This window comes from Mustela lutreola, chromosome 7 (genome assembly GCF_030435805.1).
Source record: "Mustela lutreola isolate mMusLut2 chromosome 7, mMusLut2.pri, whole genome shotgun sequence".
Taxonomy (NCBI): Eukaryota; Metazoa; Chordata; class Mammalia; order Carnivora; family Mustelidae; genus Mustela; species Mustela lutreola.
This window is the reverse complement of record NC_081296.1, coordinates 148085427-148104227: the sequence shown is the minus strand read 5'-3', so window position 1 is coordinate 148104227 and position 18801 is coordinate 148085427. Positions and strand designations below refer to the sequence as shown.

General features: G+C 46.8%; 1 protein-coding gene across 5 annotated transcripts in view; it reads right to left on the bottom strand.

Annotated features, from left to right (window-relative positions):
* EML1 (EMAP like 1) overlaps positions 1-18801 on the bottom strand; it is a 173003-nt gene that overhangs the window by 54970 nt on the left and 99232 nt on the right. For all 5 annotated transcript variants that reach the window (XR_009355867.1, XM_059183091.1, XM_059183092.1 and 2 more), the window contains exon 3: positions 5010-5145. Coding sequence is in view for 4 of the 5 variants with exons in the window: in XM_059183091.1 (XP_059039074.1) it covers positions 5010-5145 (136 nt within the window). In the remaining variant the exon portion in view is untranslated. The remainder of the gene's footprint in view (positions 1-5009; positions 5146-18801) is intronic.

Below are 18801 nucleotides of genomic sequence, written 5' to 3'. Positions count from 1 at the left end.
GGTATGTCAGAAGGAGGGTCATGTGCTTCTGGACTGAGGCTGACTATGGGCAGCTGAAATTGCAGAAAGCAAGACCACAGGTAAGAGGGAACCATTAGACCATAGCCCAGTGGGATCTAGACCTGAAATGCAAGGATGGTTCAAAATACAAAATCCAATGTAATACACCACATGAAGGAGAAATACCACATAGTGAAGGAGAAATACCACATCCCTATCTTAATGGATGCAGAAAAAGCACTTGACAAAACTCAACATTCTTTCATGTTAAAAACTCTCAACAAATTAGAAATAAAAGGAAACTGTCTTAACATAATAAAAGTTCACAGCTTTTAAATTAAAAGCTCACAGCTAACATCCTATGCAACACTGAAAAACTAAAAGCTTTACCTCTAATATCAGGAACAAGGCAAGGAGATCCACTTGTGTCACTCCTGTTCTACACGGTACTAGAAATCCTAGCCAGCACAATTAGATAAGAAAGAGAAATGGAATCTACTGACATTAGAAAAGAGAAGCAGTTATCTCTGTTTGCAGATGGCATGACCTTACATGTAGAAAGTCCTAAAGATTCCACACACACAAACATTTTAAACCTAATAAATAATTTAAGCAAAGTTATGGGATACAAAAATCAGCAAAAATCAGTTGCATTCCTATACACTAAAAACGACTAACACAAAAAAGGAAAAAATCCCATTTGCTGCCCGATCAAAAAGGATAACATACTCAGGAATAAATTTAACTGACGAAGTGAAAGACTTGTACATGAAAAACTATAAAACCTTGCTAAAAGAAATCAAAGAAGACATAAATAAGTGGAAACCCACCCCATTTTCATGAATTGGAAGACCAAAATGATTTATAGATTCAATGCATCAACGTGGTATTTTTTGCAGAAATAGAAAAAAAAATCCTAAAATTTAGAAGGAATTTCAAGGGATCCTGAATAGCCAAAACAGGCTTGATAAAGAGGAACAAAGTCGGAGGCTTCAAAGTATCTGATTTCAAAATAAGCTACAAAGTAACACTAATCAACTTGGTGGGGTATCTTTATTAGCACAAAGAGAGAAAATAGATCAATGGAACAGAATAGAGAGCCCAGAAATAAACCCCTGAGTATGTGGCCAAATGACCTTCAACAAGGGAGCCAAGGGCACACGACAGGAAAAGGACAGTCCTTCTCAACAAATGGCAAAGGGAGAACTGAATAGCCACACGCAGGAGAATGAAGTTGGACCCTGACCTTAGATGATACACAAAAATTAACTCGAAAGGGGTGCAAGACCTAAATGCATGACCTAAAACCATAAAAGCCCCAGAAGGAAACACCAGGGGACATCTTTGGGATATTGTATTTGCCAATGATTTCTTGGATGTGGCATGAGGAGCAAAAATAGACACTTGGAACCACATCACAATGAAAAACTTCTGTGCATCAAGGAAACAACAGAGTGAAACGGCACTCTACGGGACAGGAGGACATGTTTGCAAACGGCATCTCTAATGAGGAGCTCACACCCAAAATGCATAAGCAAATCCTACAGCTCTGGAAGAAGGACAGGAAAAGGAATAATTTAAATGATCATTTAAACAATAATTTAATTTAAATAAATAATTCAAATAATTAACATTGGCAAAGGGCTTGAACAGACATTTCTCCAAAGAAGATACACAACAGCCCACAAGCATGTAACAAAATGCTAAATATCCAGGTAACTGGCTGGCTCGGTCAGTAAAGTCTGTGACTCCTGATCTCAGGTCATGAGTTTGAGTCGCATATTGGACATAGAGATTACTTAAAAAAAAAAAAAAAAAAAAAAAAGATGCTCAGTGTCACTTATCGTATGAGAAATGCCAATCAAAACCACAATGAGGTATCACCTCATATCCATTAGGATGGCCACTTGCAAAAGAACAGAAAATGACAAGTTTTTGGCAGGGATGAGAAGAAATTAGAACTTTTGTACTAAATGTTGGTGGTGGGTATGTAAAATGGTGTCGCCGTTATAGAAAACAGTATGGCGGTTCCTCAAAACATTAAAAATAGAATTACCTTGTGACTCAGCAATCCCACTTCTGGGTATATACCCAAAAGAATTAAAAGCAGGATTTTGAGGAGCTATTTGTACAACCACAGTAACTGTAGCATCATTTACAACAGCCAAGAGGGAGAAACAAGCCAAATGGCTATCGACAGTTGACTGGATAAAGAAAATGTGGGGTGTGGGGGTGTGGGAGTGTGTGACACAGACTTAAGAAAGCAGGAAACCCTGGGGCACCTGGGTGGCTCAGTGGGTTAAAGCCTCTGCCTTCGGCTCAGGTCATGATCCCAGAGTCCTGGGATCGAGCCCTGAGTCAGGCTCTCTGCTCAGCCGGGAGCCTGCTTCCCCCTCTCTCTCCGCCTGCCCCTCTGTCTACTTGTGATCTCTCTCTCTCTGTCAAATAAATAAATAAAATCTTTAAAAAAAAAAAAAAAAAAAGAAGACAGGAAATCCTGTGAAATGCCACAACATGGATGAAGCTGGAGGACAGGACGCTACTTGAAAGGACTCGGTCCTTTCAAGGACGAATAAACGGAAAGGGACGAATAAACGGAAAGCAGTCAGAGTCCCGAGACAGAAAGCAGAAAGGTGATTGCCAAGGGCTGGGGATAGGAATTACCATTTAACAGGTGTAGAGATTCGGTGTTGTGAGGTGCGCAGAGGAGAGGGGGTGGGGCTGGGGGAAGCGGGGGCTGGGGACGGAGGAGGGCCTCGTCCTGACGAGCGCCGGCCTTCGTGCGGAAGCGCTGAATCGCTCTACAAGCAATTCTCATTGAAACTAAGACAAGTCTGTAGGTTCACTGGGTTGGAATTAAAACTTAAATAAATAAATACATAATTTTAAAAAGAAACAGAAAGAAAAGATGAAAGACTTCCTGAGATCTGAGATCTGCTGCACAACATAGTGCAACAGTCCTTAACGCTACTGAACTGTGCGCTTACAAATGGCCGAGACGGTACATTTAATGTGTATTATAACAGATGGCAATCGGAATCCTAAAATAAAGTCGGCCTTGACCATCTTTGAAATCTAGACCAAAAAAAAAAAAGGTAGTCCGTATCTACTGTCACCCGTTAGAATGCAGGAGAGGTCACTTCACGCTGATTAGAAAAATGATTCAAGCAACTATCACACAGATACAACATGAGGCTAAGAATGTCATTTTTAGGGGGCGCCTGGGTGGCTCAGTGGGTTAAGCCTCTGCCTTCGGCCCAGGTCATGATCCCAGGGTCCTGGGATCAAGCCCCACATCAGGCTCTCTCCTTGGCGGGGAGCCTGCTTCTCCCTCTCTCTCTGCCTGCCTCTCTGCCTACTTGTGACCTCTCTGTCTCTCTCTGTCAAATAAACAAATAAAATCTTTAAAAAAAAAAAAAAAAAAAAAGAATGTCATTTTTAAGTTTCAAAAAGCCTTGCAAAGTCAATTTTCTTTTTTTTTTTTTTTTAAAGATTATTTATTTGACAGAGGGACAGTGAGAGAGAGCATGAGAGGGGAGAAGGTCAGAGGGAGAAGCAGACCCCCCGTGGTGCCAGGATCCCAATGCGAGACTTGACCCCAGGACTCTGGGATTGTGACCTGAGCTGCAGGCAGTCGTCCAACCAACTGAGCCACCCAGGCGCCCCAAAATCAATTTTCTTAAAATTCCCAAACACTAAGCACATGAAACTCTATCTGATAAACACACAAGGGAAGTTCACTTGTTGAGTGAGAGCACGAACACTATATATTTGAAAGAGAGAATGGGATGGCCACGCTCCTCCAAGTCACAGCCCAGCATCTGATCCAAAGCCTGCAAGCCCGCTGGTGGTCCCTGTGTGGCCCGGAGCCTGCTCACGCGCCCTGACAGGGTCCCTGCTAGGCAGCTGGTACCGTAACGAGCCCTAAGAGCTTCTACGGTGGGCTCACTGCAAGCCCAGCAGGCAACATGCTCAAGAATTTCTTTAAGGTTTTCTAGACTCTATTACCATCAGGTGTTTAATTTTCTAGAACCTAACAGCTTAGACAAGTGGCCTGGCATATAAGATACGAAATTTTAATATGACAATCATGACATTATAGAAACGTTACAAGCAGACTATGCTCTATCTGACAGACAACACTCATATGTACAACTTCACCATTAAACACAATTTTTTTTTTAGATTTTTTTTTTTATTTATCCATTTGACAGAGAGAAATCACAAGTAGACAGAGAGGCAGACAGAGAGGAGGAAGCAGGCTCCCTCTGAGCAGAGAGCCCGATGCGGGACTCGATCCCAAGACCCTGAGATCATGACCTGAGCCGAAGGCAGCGGCTTAACCCACTGAGCCACCCAGGCGCCCCTCACCATTAAACACAATTTAAAAGTATGAGCTTATCCAGATTTTATAGATAAAAAGTTAAGGTTGGTACGGCAATCTGAATTTTGCTCTATGCCAAGTATAAAGCTGGGAAGAGCATATCTTTCTTTTTTTTTTAAGAGCATTTTTTTAAAAGATTTTATTTATTTATTGGAGAGAGAGAGAGAGCGTGAGCAGAAGGAGCCACAGGCAGGAGACCCCCACTGAGGAGGGAGCCCGATGCCGGGCTCGATCTGGGAACCTTGGGATCATGACCTGAGCCAGAGGCAGGTACTAACCGAGCCACGCAGGTGCACCTGCATTTTTTTATTAGTTTTTAAAGAGCATATTCATTTTTAACACAGGTTACACTCCCATTTGGGTTTTCAAGAGACCCTCGAGCAAAAATACAAAATGGCACACTGTGGTGTTAGCCAAAGAGGTTTCAAAGACAGTAAGATTAAGTCTAAAAGAAGCAGAAAAATACATTTACAGAGGTCCTGATATGGCAACACACCAAACATCGTACTTTTATTGAGTTTTAACTCAGACAAGAAATTAAGAGGTGTCACATAAAAAGGCAATATTTATTTCAAACCTGAGCTGGAACACCTTTTCAAGTTGGGTTAAGGTACTCGGTACCTACCTTTTGGTTGAGGCGGGCACAGCAGTTTCTTTCCTGGTCCCCGAAGGGGATGGGAGGGAGCCACTAGGTTTCTTTGGTAACACAGTGCCGTTGTTGACAGTGGTCCTTAAAGGCAAGGTCTGCACCAGTGGTCTTGCTGTGAGACAAGCAGAAAACGTAATCAGAGCTTTCCTCCTTTGTCAAAGTAACTTTTTACAGAACTCAAGGTAGATGGGGCGGCAAGGGACATCGATTTTAAAATGCTGGCAGAACTGACAAAGGTGCAAAGAGAACTCAGAGGAGACTGTCAACAAAGGGTGCTGAACAATGAGGCTGGACACAATCTCCCCCCTTATGTGGAAACGCACTGGAAATGGACCGAAGACCTGGGGTAAAATGCAAAACTGTAAAACTTCTAGATGAAAACACAGGAGAAAACTCTGTGTCCTTGGGTTTGGTGACTTTTCAGATACAACACCAAAAGCACAGTCCCTGTAAGGAAAAAAAAATGATGGCTTGACTTCATTAAAATTATAAAAATGTTTGCACCGTGAAAGACATTGTTACAAGGATGAAAAGACGAAGCCACGAACCGGGAGAAGATACTTGCAAATCACGTATCTGACAGAAGACTTGTATACAGAATATAAAAAAGAATGCTGAAAACTCTGCAGGCAGAACACAAGCCGCCCAATTAAAAAAATGGGCAAAAGATCTGAACAGACACTTCACCAAAGAAGATCTACAGATGGCAAATAAGCATATGAAAAGATGCCCCGCGTCTTTTGTCATTAGGGAAATGCAGATTAAAACAATAATGAGATATCTCTATACACCTATTAGGGTGGCTAAAATCCAAAAAACAAACAAAATAGCGATTGCTGGCCCGGACCAGAGCACCAGGGACTCTCATTCATTGTTGGTGAGGATGTGAAATGGAAGGCACGTTGGAAGACAGTTTGGTGGTTGTTAAATGAGCCCATCATCACGTGGCATGAGGTCCTCAACTGATCTGAAAACTTATATCTCTATAAAACCTATATTTAATACTTACAGCAATTGTATTCATGACTGTCAAAACTGGAAGCAACTGAGATGTCCTTCAGTTGGGGAGTGGCTAAACAAATTGTGGCCCATCCAGACAACGGAATAAGATTCAGGAAAAAAAAAAAGAAAGGAAGGAAGGAAGGAAGCAATATGCATAGACAGGGACGAGCCTTAAGTCCTCACTGCTTCGTGAATGGCTCCATCTGCATGATGTCACTGAAGGCAAAACTACAGAGACAAAGACCAGACCAGTGGTTGCCAAAGGTTGGCCAAGTCAAGGTGGGGAGCTGAATTAGGGAAGATGTGAGAGCATTTGCAGGTGGTAATCTGTATGAGGCTGTATGGTGGCTAGGTGACACCAAGCATCTGTCGAAACCTCCAGACTCTTACAGCACAAAGAAGGAAATTTAATGTATGCTGATGAAAATCCGTTAGGGGCTGGGGGAACCCATGATGGAGAAAAGAATGGAACTATGCCACAAGAATGTGCTCTAACCTCTTGGAAGGGGGTGGCCAGGAAGGTGCTGTGGAAACAGGGAGAGAATGTAAGATGGCCAAGGAGCCCATCTGTGCACTGTGCTTGGATCAGTAATGTTGTTTTCCACCAGGCATGGTCGGTCAGCATCCCTGAAACCACTGTCATGCGCCCAGCAGTGAACAATTACGGAGCGGCAAGGAAGATGGTGGGAGCCCAGCGTCTCACTGTTGCAGAGGGAGGGTACAGACAAGCAAGGGGGATGGCGCTGAACCAGCTGACGGTAGGAGACCTCCCTATGAAGCCATGTTTAGCCTGATGCGGCGACAGGTACAAATTATACCTATGTATGTAAACATGGGTCAGTAGAAACACACTTCTTTTCTTTTCTTTTTTTTTTTAAGATTAATTTATTTGAGGGAGAGAGAGAGAGAACATGCAAGCGGGGGGAGGGACAGAATCTTCAAGCAGATTCTCCACTGAGCGTGGAGCCTGACATGGGGCTCGATCCCACAACCCATGAGGTCATGACCTGAGCTGAAACCGTGAGTCGGATGCTCAACTGACTGAACCCCCCAGGCGCCCCAGGATAAACATATTCCTCAGCTCTGCCTGCTGAGAATACCGGACGCAAGGGCACCCAGCACCCAAGCCCTGGTTACTAACACAATTCCACAACAACTAAGAACCAGGACTCCTCAGGGAGATGTCCAGATCTGGGGCTGGGGCAGGGCGCTCCATCATGAGCTTGGAGCCACCTGGACAGATAGAGAGTCTGGACGGGCTCGGAAGCAAGAGTAAAGCCCCAAACCGGATACAGATGGGGCCAAGTCAAAGGGCCCCAGGAGTCCACTGAAAGAGCGCCCCTAGTGGCCAGAGCTGGGACCACTTCAGTGAGGAATACAGAGAGTAGCACCAGATTATAGCCCAAAGCATAAAATAAATACCTAGGATTCCAGACTGACAGAATGACTGGATAAATAATTAAATGGGTGGGAAAAGATCATTTCTCTCGTGCAGAATTCCAGATCATTTACGTAGATGGTTTATCCCCAAGGAGGTGGCGCACAGTCCTCTATTCGGCGTGGGTTGCATGGTGACTGCCTTCCACGCAGCACAGGGTGGCGGCAGGGCGGGCAGTCACTTCACTGTGGACAAACCTGGTGAACTGTATTCGGGCCAGCGTCACGGTGATGAGTCACGTCGACAGTATGGTCCCTGGACAGGATGGGACAGAAATACCCTTTCCCTCTACAGGCTTCTCCCTAAACCCCAGGGCCTGCCAGACAAACCCAAGTCAAAAGACAATGAACTCTCCGACCAGGGCTTCTCCAAACTGTCGGTCGTCAGAAAGAAGGAAAATCTGGGAAACGGTCAGTCTAGAGGAGCCTCGGGAGAGAGGACGATCGAATGTAGTCCCGGAGGGGATCCTAGAACAACAAAGGAAGGATGTTAGGGAAAAACTAAGGAAATCCCGATAAAGTGTGCCTCTGATTAATAAAAAATGTGTCATTAGGGCGCCTGGGTGGCGCAGTCGGTTAAGCATGTGACTCTTGATTTTGGCTCGGGTCATGATCTCAGGGTCGTGGAACTGAGACCCACGTCAGTCTTTGCACTCAATGGGGAGTCCGCTTGAGGATTTGCTCTCTTTTTGCCCCTCTCCACTGCATGCTGTCTCTCTCTCAAATCAATCAATCTTTTTTTTTTTTTTAAAGGTGAAATAAGAAATAAAGCAAGTATCATTGTGGCATACGAATGTAAAATGTTACTCGCAGGCGGAACCAGGTGCGGCTGATGGCAACGTTCTGTATGATCCTTGCAACTTTTCTGTAAATCTAACGCTATTCTGAAATCAAAAAATCGATTTGAAATGCTAGTAGAATTTATTTTGTGCATCACAGAATTAAACCTGCCTTGACTGAGGTTCTTGAAAACAATGGCAAAACTGCACAGAATGTTTTTAACACACCGACACCTTTTGGTTCCTAAGGCAGGGAGTTGGGCTTCTTTCTTTTTTCAGAAGTGACAGAGAACAGCAAAAAGCACAGGCGGTGCCCCACCACACTCTGCGCGCTCTCCTTCCTCACCTCCTGAGCACCAGCCCACCCGGGGGCCTGGCATGCTGGGAGCCAGCCTCCCTCAGCAAGACACCGCGGCTCCCGAGCCGGGACCCCCATCTTCTCTCCCATCTGCCATGCCCCCTGGACAGGACCCTTCTCCCCTGCAGAAGGAAATTTATCGTCACCGTCATTGTCACTGCCCTGCCTTCTCTCTCTGCTTTGCCCACTACTTCTGTTTCCATTCTGGTTTTTGTTTTTGTTTTAGTATATGGACGGGGCTAACCGGAGTTCCCTCAACCTTCCATCCACCGGAACCCCTGGATGTGACCTTATTTGGAAATAGGTCTTTGTCAAAGTAATTAGTAAAGATGAGGTCATACGGGATTAGGGTGGGCCCCGAACCCAGTGATGGTGTCCTTGTGAGGAACAGAGAAGGAACACAGAGGCCCCGGGAGAGAAGGTCAGGTGACGGCAGAGGCAGAGCTGGGAGCGAAGCATCTAGAAGTCAGGGAATGCCAAGGATGGCCAACAGCCACAGAAGCTGGGACAGAGGCCTGGAACAGTCTCTCGTAGAGCCTCCAGCAGGCACCGACTGGCCGTGCCCACGCCTTGCCCTCAGCCCAGGGATACTGGTCCTGGGTGGCCGGCCTCAAGCAGCGTGAGAGAGGGAGTCTGCTGTTTCAGGCCGCCCAGTGTGTGGCCCCTGGTCACAGCAGCTGTAGGAGGTGAGGAGGATGCATCTGTCAGTCGGCTGTCCCTTGATTCCTGCTGCTCCTGCCTGTGCAGCCTGGCTCCGAAGCATGACTCCTAGACCCGAGGGAGGGTCTCCTGGGAGTTTGGTCAGCCCTGTCCAGGCTCGTCTCCCCGTGGCCCTCACCTTGACGTCCCTCGCCACCATCCCCGACGGTGCCCCGGAGCCGCCCACGGTGGTACAGGTGGTCAGGACGACACAGAACGGAAGGGCAGCTGCACATGCTCACTGTGGGGCAGAGTGGGACCACTGGCAGGGTGCGGTCTTGTCCTCCTGGGACCTGCATGGGCGGGGGCTCCTACTTCACACCCACCCAGAGAGGAGAGGACGCAGTCCGACCCCCGGGTTACGGCGCTTCCCACAACCTCTGCAAGCTGCTCTCATTCTGTCCGTATGGCTTTATTTCTCCCCCTGCGTGCCCAGAGTCTTCCGTGCGCCCCCCACAAACCAACAAGCACAACAATGCCACGTCCTTAGCTTTGCCTCTGCTGGGCTCGCGCACCTGAGTGTGCCCTGACTCACCCAGAGGGCGCGTTACAGTACAGATCGCGGGGCTCCAGCCCCAGGGTTTCCGATGCTGGGTCTGGGGTGCAGCCCGAGAATCTGCCTTTCTAACAAGCTCATGGGTTGTGCGGCCATCACTCTGGGGACTACACTTTGAGACCCACAGCCGAGGCCATTGTGCCCCCGTGTCATCCCTGGCCTCCCGATGGTCTCTCTGAGCTCCCGCCCCCACGCCAGTTTGTACCTGGCAATTTATCCCTTGCTTATATACTGCGGGGGGTGGGGGGGGACGCTAACCTTACTTTCCAGAGTAACAGTGGACACCTGTGCTGGGGGGGTGTCGCCTAGATCTCACCACCCTGTGTATGTGCCAGGGAGGCAGCCTTGGGGGACAGCTCTGTCCTTGGGCTGAGAGCAGAGCAGCAGCCCTCACGCCCCTCCCAGGCCCCACGGACCGAGGGAAGGGAGCAGTTGCCTGAACGTAAAGCGAGAAAACCTGCTTGGGGAGCAGCGGCAATGCTCAGGGAGGACATGGCCCCCCGAGGGACCCCCGTGTGGAAGGAGCCAAGGAAGAGTAAATACTCTGGCCTCTCTCCCTCCCCTCCTTCCAAGCCCCAGCGAGGGCTCCCGATGCCCCAGACTAACTGGGAGGTGGAGGCCAAGGGCCTGCCGGTGAGGTCCCCACGGGTCGGCCTGCAGGGCAGAGCTGGTTGGAGGAGGGGACAGGAAGGACCCAGAGGGGCTCACAGAGGACATCTGGCGCGTGTGCCCAGACTGCCCACCCGTCCCCTCACGCTCGAGGTGAGCCTCCTCTCTGCTTCCAAAGCCCTGGCCTGTGCTGCTGCCCCGGAACACCGCACGGCAACCGCCTGTTATTCCCCTGTCCCCTCCATCGACGAGGGAGGCTCCGTGAAGGTGGCACGCCTTCCCAGAAGGTGTTCAGCCAGGATTTGGAGATCAGCCTGTGCTGGATTTTAAGAACAAAGCCTTGCTTCCAAGAGAAGGCGTTATGTTACCATTTCTGAGTCATTATGAAAATTTCATTTCTTCTTGAGTCATAATTTCAAAGTTCAGTCTCATAATAACCTAGTTCTGTCTTTCTCCCAAAAAGGGGGCTGTGATTGTAGAAGCCCACGAAAGATCAGCTCCATGGGCAGGTTCTCTGACCTGGGGCAACAGATCTTGTACATTAAACTATGACAGAGGATGCCTGGGGGGCTCGGTCGGTTAAGCGTCTGCCTTCAGCTCAGGTCATCAACCCAAGGTCCTGGGATCGAGTCCTGCAATGGGGTCCTTGCTGAGTGGGGTTCCTGCTTCTCCCTCTCCTTCTGTTTGCTGCCCCCCAACCCCTACTTGTGCTCTCTCTGACAAATAAATAAAATCTTTTAAAAAATGATCGATAACAGGGCATCATCAGAAACAAACAGAATCCTTTAAGTTCTGATGAGAAATCATAAAAGAAAAGCCGAGGATGGGGCAGGGACACGGTGACCGTCCTTGGAGTGACGGAGTGGATGAAGAGATCTCGTTAGGGCCACACGCCTATCTGGGTACTATCCCCCGGTTTTGCTCGCCACTCACTTGGTTAATAGCGCTGGAGCTGCCCCCAATGTGCCTGCAACCAAGTGGCCATTGTGCTCACGATGCCTCAGCAGGTCGCTTCCGTGCTTCCTCACCTAGATGCGCTCAGCCACTCAAGGAGGAAAGGGGGCCGCCATAAAGGGAAAGTTCCGGAAGAAAAAAGTGCCTCCCGGTGTCCAGTGTGAACAAGTACCGGCCTGGATGGGGAGGACACAAGAGCCACTACAAGGGGTCATTTTCAGACAAGTGATCTTCAAGACCGAGGAAGAGAAGCAGCACAGGGAAAGGTTCAGACATAATTTCCTCTCATCAGGTGTGAAGATAAATGACTCCTTTGCCACCACGTGACACTCAGAGATGAGACATTCTTCTGGTTCATAAAAGGGATCTTTTAAATAACATTTTAATTGTTCCTAGGGGCAAAACATAGACACACGGCATGAAAGAAGAATTTCTCAAATAAAAGGGGAAGGAATGATAAACGGTGTGTATTCAGAATGCATTCGTTGGAGCCGTATCAGGACGGTTGGAATCTCAAATCTCGTGGGAGACTGAGAAGCACAGAGGACTGGAAGGGTGAGACAGGCTGGCCTCCCTCGCAGTTTGGCTGACTTACGGAGGCTCGGAGAACTCACGACCCTTCGAGCCCCAGCTTCCCTGTGAGCGACCGGTAGCCCCAGCCAGCCTGCAGGGCCACTGCAGGGATCAGGAGTGAGAGTGGGAGCTGTGCGCAGCAGGTCCGGGCTGCTGCAGGCACACAAGAAGTGGGGGCTCTCATCCTATGGCTACAACCAGATGATGAAATGCGTTTGGCCATCAGGGTGCAGCTGAACCCCCGGAACGTGATGGGAGTGGAATTAGCGTCTCTTGTCAGTTACGGTCAGAGGCACCTTCGGCGGAGTCAGACCCACGAGTGCCCTCAGCCACACCCAGCACACCCAGGCACGGACAGGGGACGATGCTTGGTAAAGTGAGGGCGGCAGGGGAGTGTAGGTAGGGGCAGGACCACAGGTCTGGGTACGAGGGCCACAGTGCTAGCCCCAGTGTGTCCCCAAACTGGCAGTGTGACCCGAGGTCCCATTTTTAGTTCAGATGTGCTCTAAGGATGTCTCTTCCCACCCTGAAATCGGATCCTAATGATGTAGGAAGAGTGCTCTGAGTTTCCATGACTTCGCCACCCTGAGTTGGTTTGTAGCCAGACCTGACAGCCCACCAGGGAGCTGAGCCACAAGGCAGACATGCAGGACCAACAGGTGGTCGTTACTTGGCACATGCTTTCAGAGAAGGTCCTCGATAAACTACCAGGAGTTAAATTTTCTGCAAAATGACTCCACAGCATGGTAGCTGAAAGTCTCTGGCTCTAATAAAAGTATTTGCAATATCAGGTCTAAAACAGTCACAATTAAGCCTGAAATGAATTTCTTTTAAATCCTTCTAGGTGGTAGGATTGGAATATTCAGACTTCAAGGATGACTACCTGTGATGACGTATTTTCAAAACTACCGTTGATATAAATGCAGAAATTCGAGGGTAACTAGTCAAACCTACCAATGCTTATTATCATAGATGTTACAACCTGAAGACCAAGAAGCCCTTTTCATTCACATTACAGCAATAACTCAATATGCAATATTTGATAGATGAAACATCCCCGTAGGTTTCAAAATAAATTTAATTATGCAAGTGTGACTATGTATGTGGTTATGTGTAGAAATTCAAAGTTTAATTTTAGCATTTCTTACCATTATGAATCTAGACTTCTTAATTATCCATTTATTTTATTTTGTTTATTTTTTTAAAAATTTTTATTTGACAGAGAGAGCAACAGCAGGAGCGGGAACACAAGCAAAGGGAGTGGGAGAGGGAGAAGCAGGCTTCCTGCTGAGCAGGGAGCCCACTTTGGGGACTCGATCCTAGGACCCCGGGATCATGACCTGAGCCGAAGGCAGAGGCTTAACCCACTGAGCCACCCGGGTGCCCTAATATTTTATTTATTTAAGAGAGAGAGAGAACGAGAGAGCACAGAGGGGGAGGGACAGAGGGAGAGAGATTTTTTTAAAAAAGAGGATCTTTATATCTTGGGAAATATATACTAACATATTTATAGATAAAATGATACAATGTCTTGGGTTTGTCTTAAACTAATCCTGATGGGGTGAGGGAAGTAAGTCACAAGGGGATAATAAATGAAACTGGCAACATGTTGATAAATAATGAAGCCAGGTAAAAAATAAAAGGTATTTTTCTTTCTACTTTTATATACATTTGAACATTTCATAATATAAAGTTCTTTATTTTATTTTTTAAGATTTTCTTTATTTGTTTTAGAGAGAGAGAGAAAATGGGGGAGGGGCAGAGGGAAAGGGAGAGAAAATCTCAAGCAGACTCAGTGCAGAACCTGATGTGGGACTCGATCTCACGACCCTGAGATTATGACCTGAGCCCAAAATCAAGAGTCAGATGCTTAACCGACTGAGCCACCCGGGCGCCCCATCATAATACAAAGTTTGAACGCAATCCTTCTTAGTCTCTGGGAAACTGAATACATCTACCAAGCCTTCTCATAATTCATTAATAATGCCTATCTAAACCGGGGAAGGCAATTCATGGGGAAAATGAGAGAAACCACAGTGTGTTGTCTTAAAAAAAAAAAAAAACCCAAAAGCGGGACACCTGGGTGGCTCAGTGGGTTAAAGCCTCTGCTTTCCACTCAGGTCATGATCTCAGGGTCCTGGGATCGAGCCCTGCTTCGGGCTCTCTGCTCAGCGGGGAGCCTGCTTCCTCCTCTCTCTTTCTGCCTGCCTTTCTGCCTACCTGTGATCTCTGTCTGTCAAATAAATTAAAAAACAAAAACCAAAACCCAAAAGTTATGCTCCGTTGTAGAGCCGTCTGTAAGTTGAAAGACAAGGAGAAAGCACAGTGTAGGAGAGAGAGGGACTCAAACTGCTGACTGCACTGAACCGGGATAAAGAACTAGTTATTTGTTAATTTCGTTCGCTGCAGAGCGTGTACAATTTTAATTAGTGAGTTGTGCCTCGCTCCTAAAGTCTGTGAAGGGACCACACATAATGTCTCGCACCATCACGTGCCAAATACGAGCGATGCTGTGTGGGACACTTTGCAGATCTTGAGAGGAGAGCTCTCGTTTGAAGTCCTTTGGTTATTCATTTCCTGAATATTTGGTTTGATCTGAATAATGCAAATTGGAGTGATACTGTTAAGCAGCACAACACAGATGGTGGGAAGAAGGCATGTCCAGCCAGGCCCTGGGGACCAGTCCCGGATTTGTGTAACCCGGGGTAAATAATCCAATTTCCTAGAGGCTGTTTTCTCATCTGTAAAATGGGCCTGACAGCACCTACTTCAAAGACCTATGGAGCGGGGAGACGGGATCACAGATTCAAAATATCTACTGCGATGTCTAGTACCCAGCCAATCAATAAATGGTAGGTACACCCATACCTACTGATTCTGAAAATCAGGAGTGAGCATCAGGGTAGCAGAGGCTACTGAAAGGTGAGCTGCAGGCTGCTTTTAGCAGTGGCCTCAGGGGCTAAGTCCTGACACCGGAAGGTCTTGATGTCTCAGAACAGCAGGACCCATGTGCAGATGAGCATCTCTACCAGAAAGTTTTGGTTCTACTTAGTAATTCTCTGATCTGTTGATTAATGGGGCTCAGAATATAACCAATAAAAAAGGCTGCAAAAGGTATGTTAAAGTTTACAGAAGGCAAGCTTCCAGATTATGGTCTGTACCCACAAGCAAAATGTAAAATGAAAATTGGAATTACTTGCTAGTTAATGCATAACAAAGTGGACAATCCCAGATACATGGGACAGTGACTACATTTTACAGTGAAATCTTATAGCATTCCCCTAGCACTGAAATGGAAATTAGCCATGCATGTATACAATGGGCTTATTATGAATTTAACTCCAAACCACAATTCCTTGTCTTCTTGAGAACATGCGTGAGCCAATGCTGGCCTCAGGACATTTGCCCTGAGCCCTGCTGTTGTTCTCAGCGCAGTGAAGATCAGGGTCAGGAGTAAGAAAGGAGTAATTTTTATTTTTTAAATTTATTTTATTTATTTGAGAGAGACAAGGAGCACACAAGCCGGGTAAGAGGCAGAGGGAGAAACAGACTTCCCGCTGGCCTTGATCCCAGGACCCCAGGATCATGACCTGAGTCAAAGGGAGATGCTTAACTGACTGAGCCACCCAGGTGCCCCAGAAAGGAGTCATTTTAAAAACACAAATTTCTTCTGCTTATTACACTAAAGAATATTTAGAAACCAACTAAAAGATATAAAAAGAAAAGCAATCCCAATCCTACCACTCAGGAAAACAAGCCATCAGTGAACTCTTGGCTCAGTTCTTTTCCGTCTTTTTGCACAGATTTTAACTATTTACTCGAATTATGCCACGTATACATGTTTATATCTTGCCCTTGACTTTATGCAAAGTACAGGCACTTTCCCTGTTGTTACCAATAACACAGACACTCTTCACGATGAGGCCGTAGGAAGGGCGGGCCCTGACGGCTCGTGCTCCTTCCATCCCTTTCTACCCGTTCATCCCCCAATAGCATGCTGTGGCCATGAACTCTACTCACGAAGCTCTCCTGAACTTTTACTCACAAGAGCACCTCGAAGGGGGTCTTTCTCACTGCTGGTGAGGAGCACTTTCATATTGCCAAGAATTTTAAAAATATGTGCCTTCACCAACCAGCTGATTCCCTTCTCTCCACTATATGGTCACCCAAGCTCAGCATCATTAAAAAATGCCAAATGTCTCCGTCTGAGAGTCCATCAAATGTAAGGAAAGCAAACCTCGCAGGCTGAGGTTCTCCGGAGAACAGGGCGAGTGGCCCTCAATATTCAAACAACAACAACAACAACAAAAACCAAAGGCAAAAGAAAAGAAGAACAGCGCAATTTGGGGAGCTCAGGTAGAGACTGAGCACCTCCTGAGGCCCAGGGCAGTATCACTGGTTAAAAATCCCAGGGGCAGGAGAATGTTGTCAAAGCAGAGTGGTCCGCGACGTAGCCCCCCTGTGTAAACTCCACGTCCACAGGCCCCGCATCGGCTGGGTTGGCCACAGTCTGCCCCCTGTCTCGGGAAAGCCATGAACTTGATCTGACCGTGATTACTTGCCCGAGACTGTAGTTCTCACTATTATGCAAGTGAAGCCCCACGAAGAATAATGAAGTAAGTCAAAGCTAAAAGGTTACAGAACTTTCTTGACATAAGTGAAGTTCTGTCACAGAGAGAGATTAGAATCATGATGGAGGGACTCGCAGGCCACACTGTGGCTACTGTGCAGACCCGGCACCCAGCCTGGGCTGTCTCGGAGCTGGACCCCGCTGAGCGCTTTGAAAGCTCCCCGCCCCCGGGGTGGTCACAGCCGTTTCTGCCACAGGCAAACAGCTCAGAGATGTACACCCAGAGCTCGAAATGCCGAACCCGAAGCTTCTGACCAGTTCGTTCGCATGCCGTGTGTCCCATCTTCTTCAAGTCTGCATGGGGACGGCAGGCCAAAATAATGGAGAGTGTGAGACTAAAAATAATGGGGCCTTTTACAAGAAAAGGAGGTTTGCTTCCAATCCGTCTTGTGTGATCCCCGAACTGGAGCTGTGGCTACTGAGGACAGCTCTCCAGCTAGAGGTGCACAGGCATCCCCAAGGCTTCCCCCAGAAGGGAAGCCGGGACCCAGAGCTTCAGACAGGCCCCCGCTTCCCTGTCCTGCAATCACCTGCTTGGGGGAAACTGGCCCACTGCACTCCACTCACCAGCTTTCTTATCTCTGTTCTATCTCTTGGGGGTGACCCCCTGGCTAGTATGCTCCGATTTACTTTTACTCGTGAAGAGAATCTTATACAGAAATAGAGCTCACTATGAAAACAAATTACTCTCTTAGATGAACTTTTATAAAAACCAAACTTTACTCTTAATCAAAAGAAGAAAACTCAGTAGGTGTCTTGTATCATTTTTTCCCGAATTAAAAAAACAAAAAACAAAAAACAGAACTTTTGGAAGTCTGACACTTTATGGGAAGCAACACTTCTGAATATACTCTTTAGGGTTTTATTTTTGGAAAGCTGAGCAGGTCAGGAATTCCTAAAGTAACCTGCTTTCTGTTTAGAATACCCTGATTGCTCTAACTTAGCAGGAAGAAAAAAACAGGATTTAAAAGGATTATTTAAGGGGCACCTGGGTGGCTCATTTAGTTAAGCATCTGACTTCAGCCCAGGTCCTGATCTCGGGGTCCTAATCAAACCCCTGTTCAAGCTCCCTGCTCAGTGGGGAGCCCGTTTCTCCGTCTCTTTTTGCCTCACCGCCCCCAGCTTGCGCTCTGTCTCTCAAATAAGTAAAATCTTTTAAATAAATAAATAAAAGGGTTTTTCAAGAGGTAGTGTTACATGGTAACAGATGGCTACACTTGTAGTGAACACAGCATACAGAGATACTAAATCACTATGTTGTAAACCTGAAACTAATGCCACATTGTACGTCCACCATACTCAGATAAAAATAAAATTACGGAAATCTGGAGACATTGCCCAGCACATATCTCTTCATGGAGCTGGTGATAATTACCCAGAAGGACAAAGAAATAGATTTCTTTCCATGGAGATGTGAAACGTAGCCAAGTACTTGAGAAAAAAGTAACATATGCACCATCAGACAGTACTCTCTCCTGACTCCAAGAAAAACATGGTAACTGTGAAATAATTTGTTAAATCCAAACAACCAAAAAAAAAAAAAAAAGAAAGAAAAAAAAAGCCAATTTTAAAGGGACATTTACATGCCAGTGTGATCTCAAATGTTTTAATCAAAGGGTTTTAAGCCACGATGCATTCTGTTTTCTAAAGTGAGCCACGAGGAGCAGACGATGAGCGGTGGATATGGGTTGCAAGCAGACATCAGGGACTGACTGCGACTAGCAAGACAGAAGCTTTTATGAGACGTTGTACTTCCAAATTTTAAGAAGAGGGTCACTACAAAGTTACTTCAAACACAAATATTGCTTTTTTTATGTTTCACACACACACACGCCACGGGGAAATGAAATGATGATTTGAATTTGCTGGAAACCCACTAGGTACGGGATTCTGTAGCAGGCTCCGTTCTCCTGGACAGCAGAGCAGGAGGTTCGAAAGGAACAGGAGGCTGTGCCCGGGAGGAGCGTACTAGCTCCAAGCGGGCGCAGTGAGGGATGTTCTAAAGTCCTTGCGGGTTCTAAACTCCTCAGGGAAGGGCCTGCCCTCTGGGCCCCCAGTCCTCGGCTCCGAGCTCTGCTGTGGCGTAGGATAATTAGCTATTGGCTGGGCTGAACTGAATGGTAGCAGACAAGCTGAGTACAGAGAAAGAGAGGAGAGGCACTGAGAAGTTT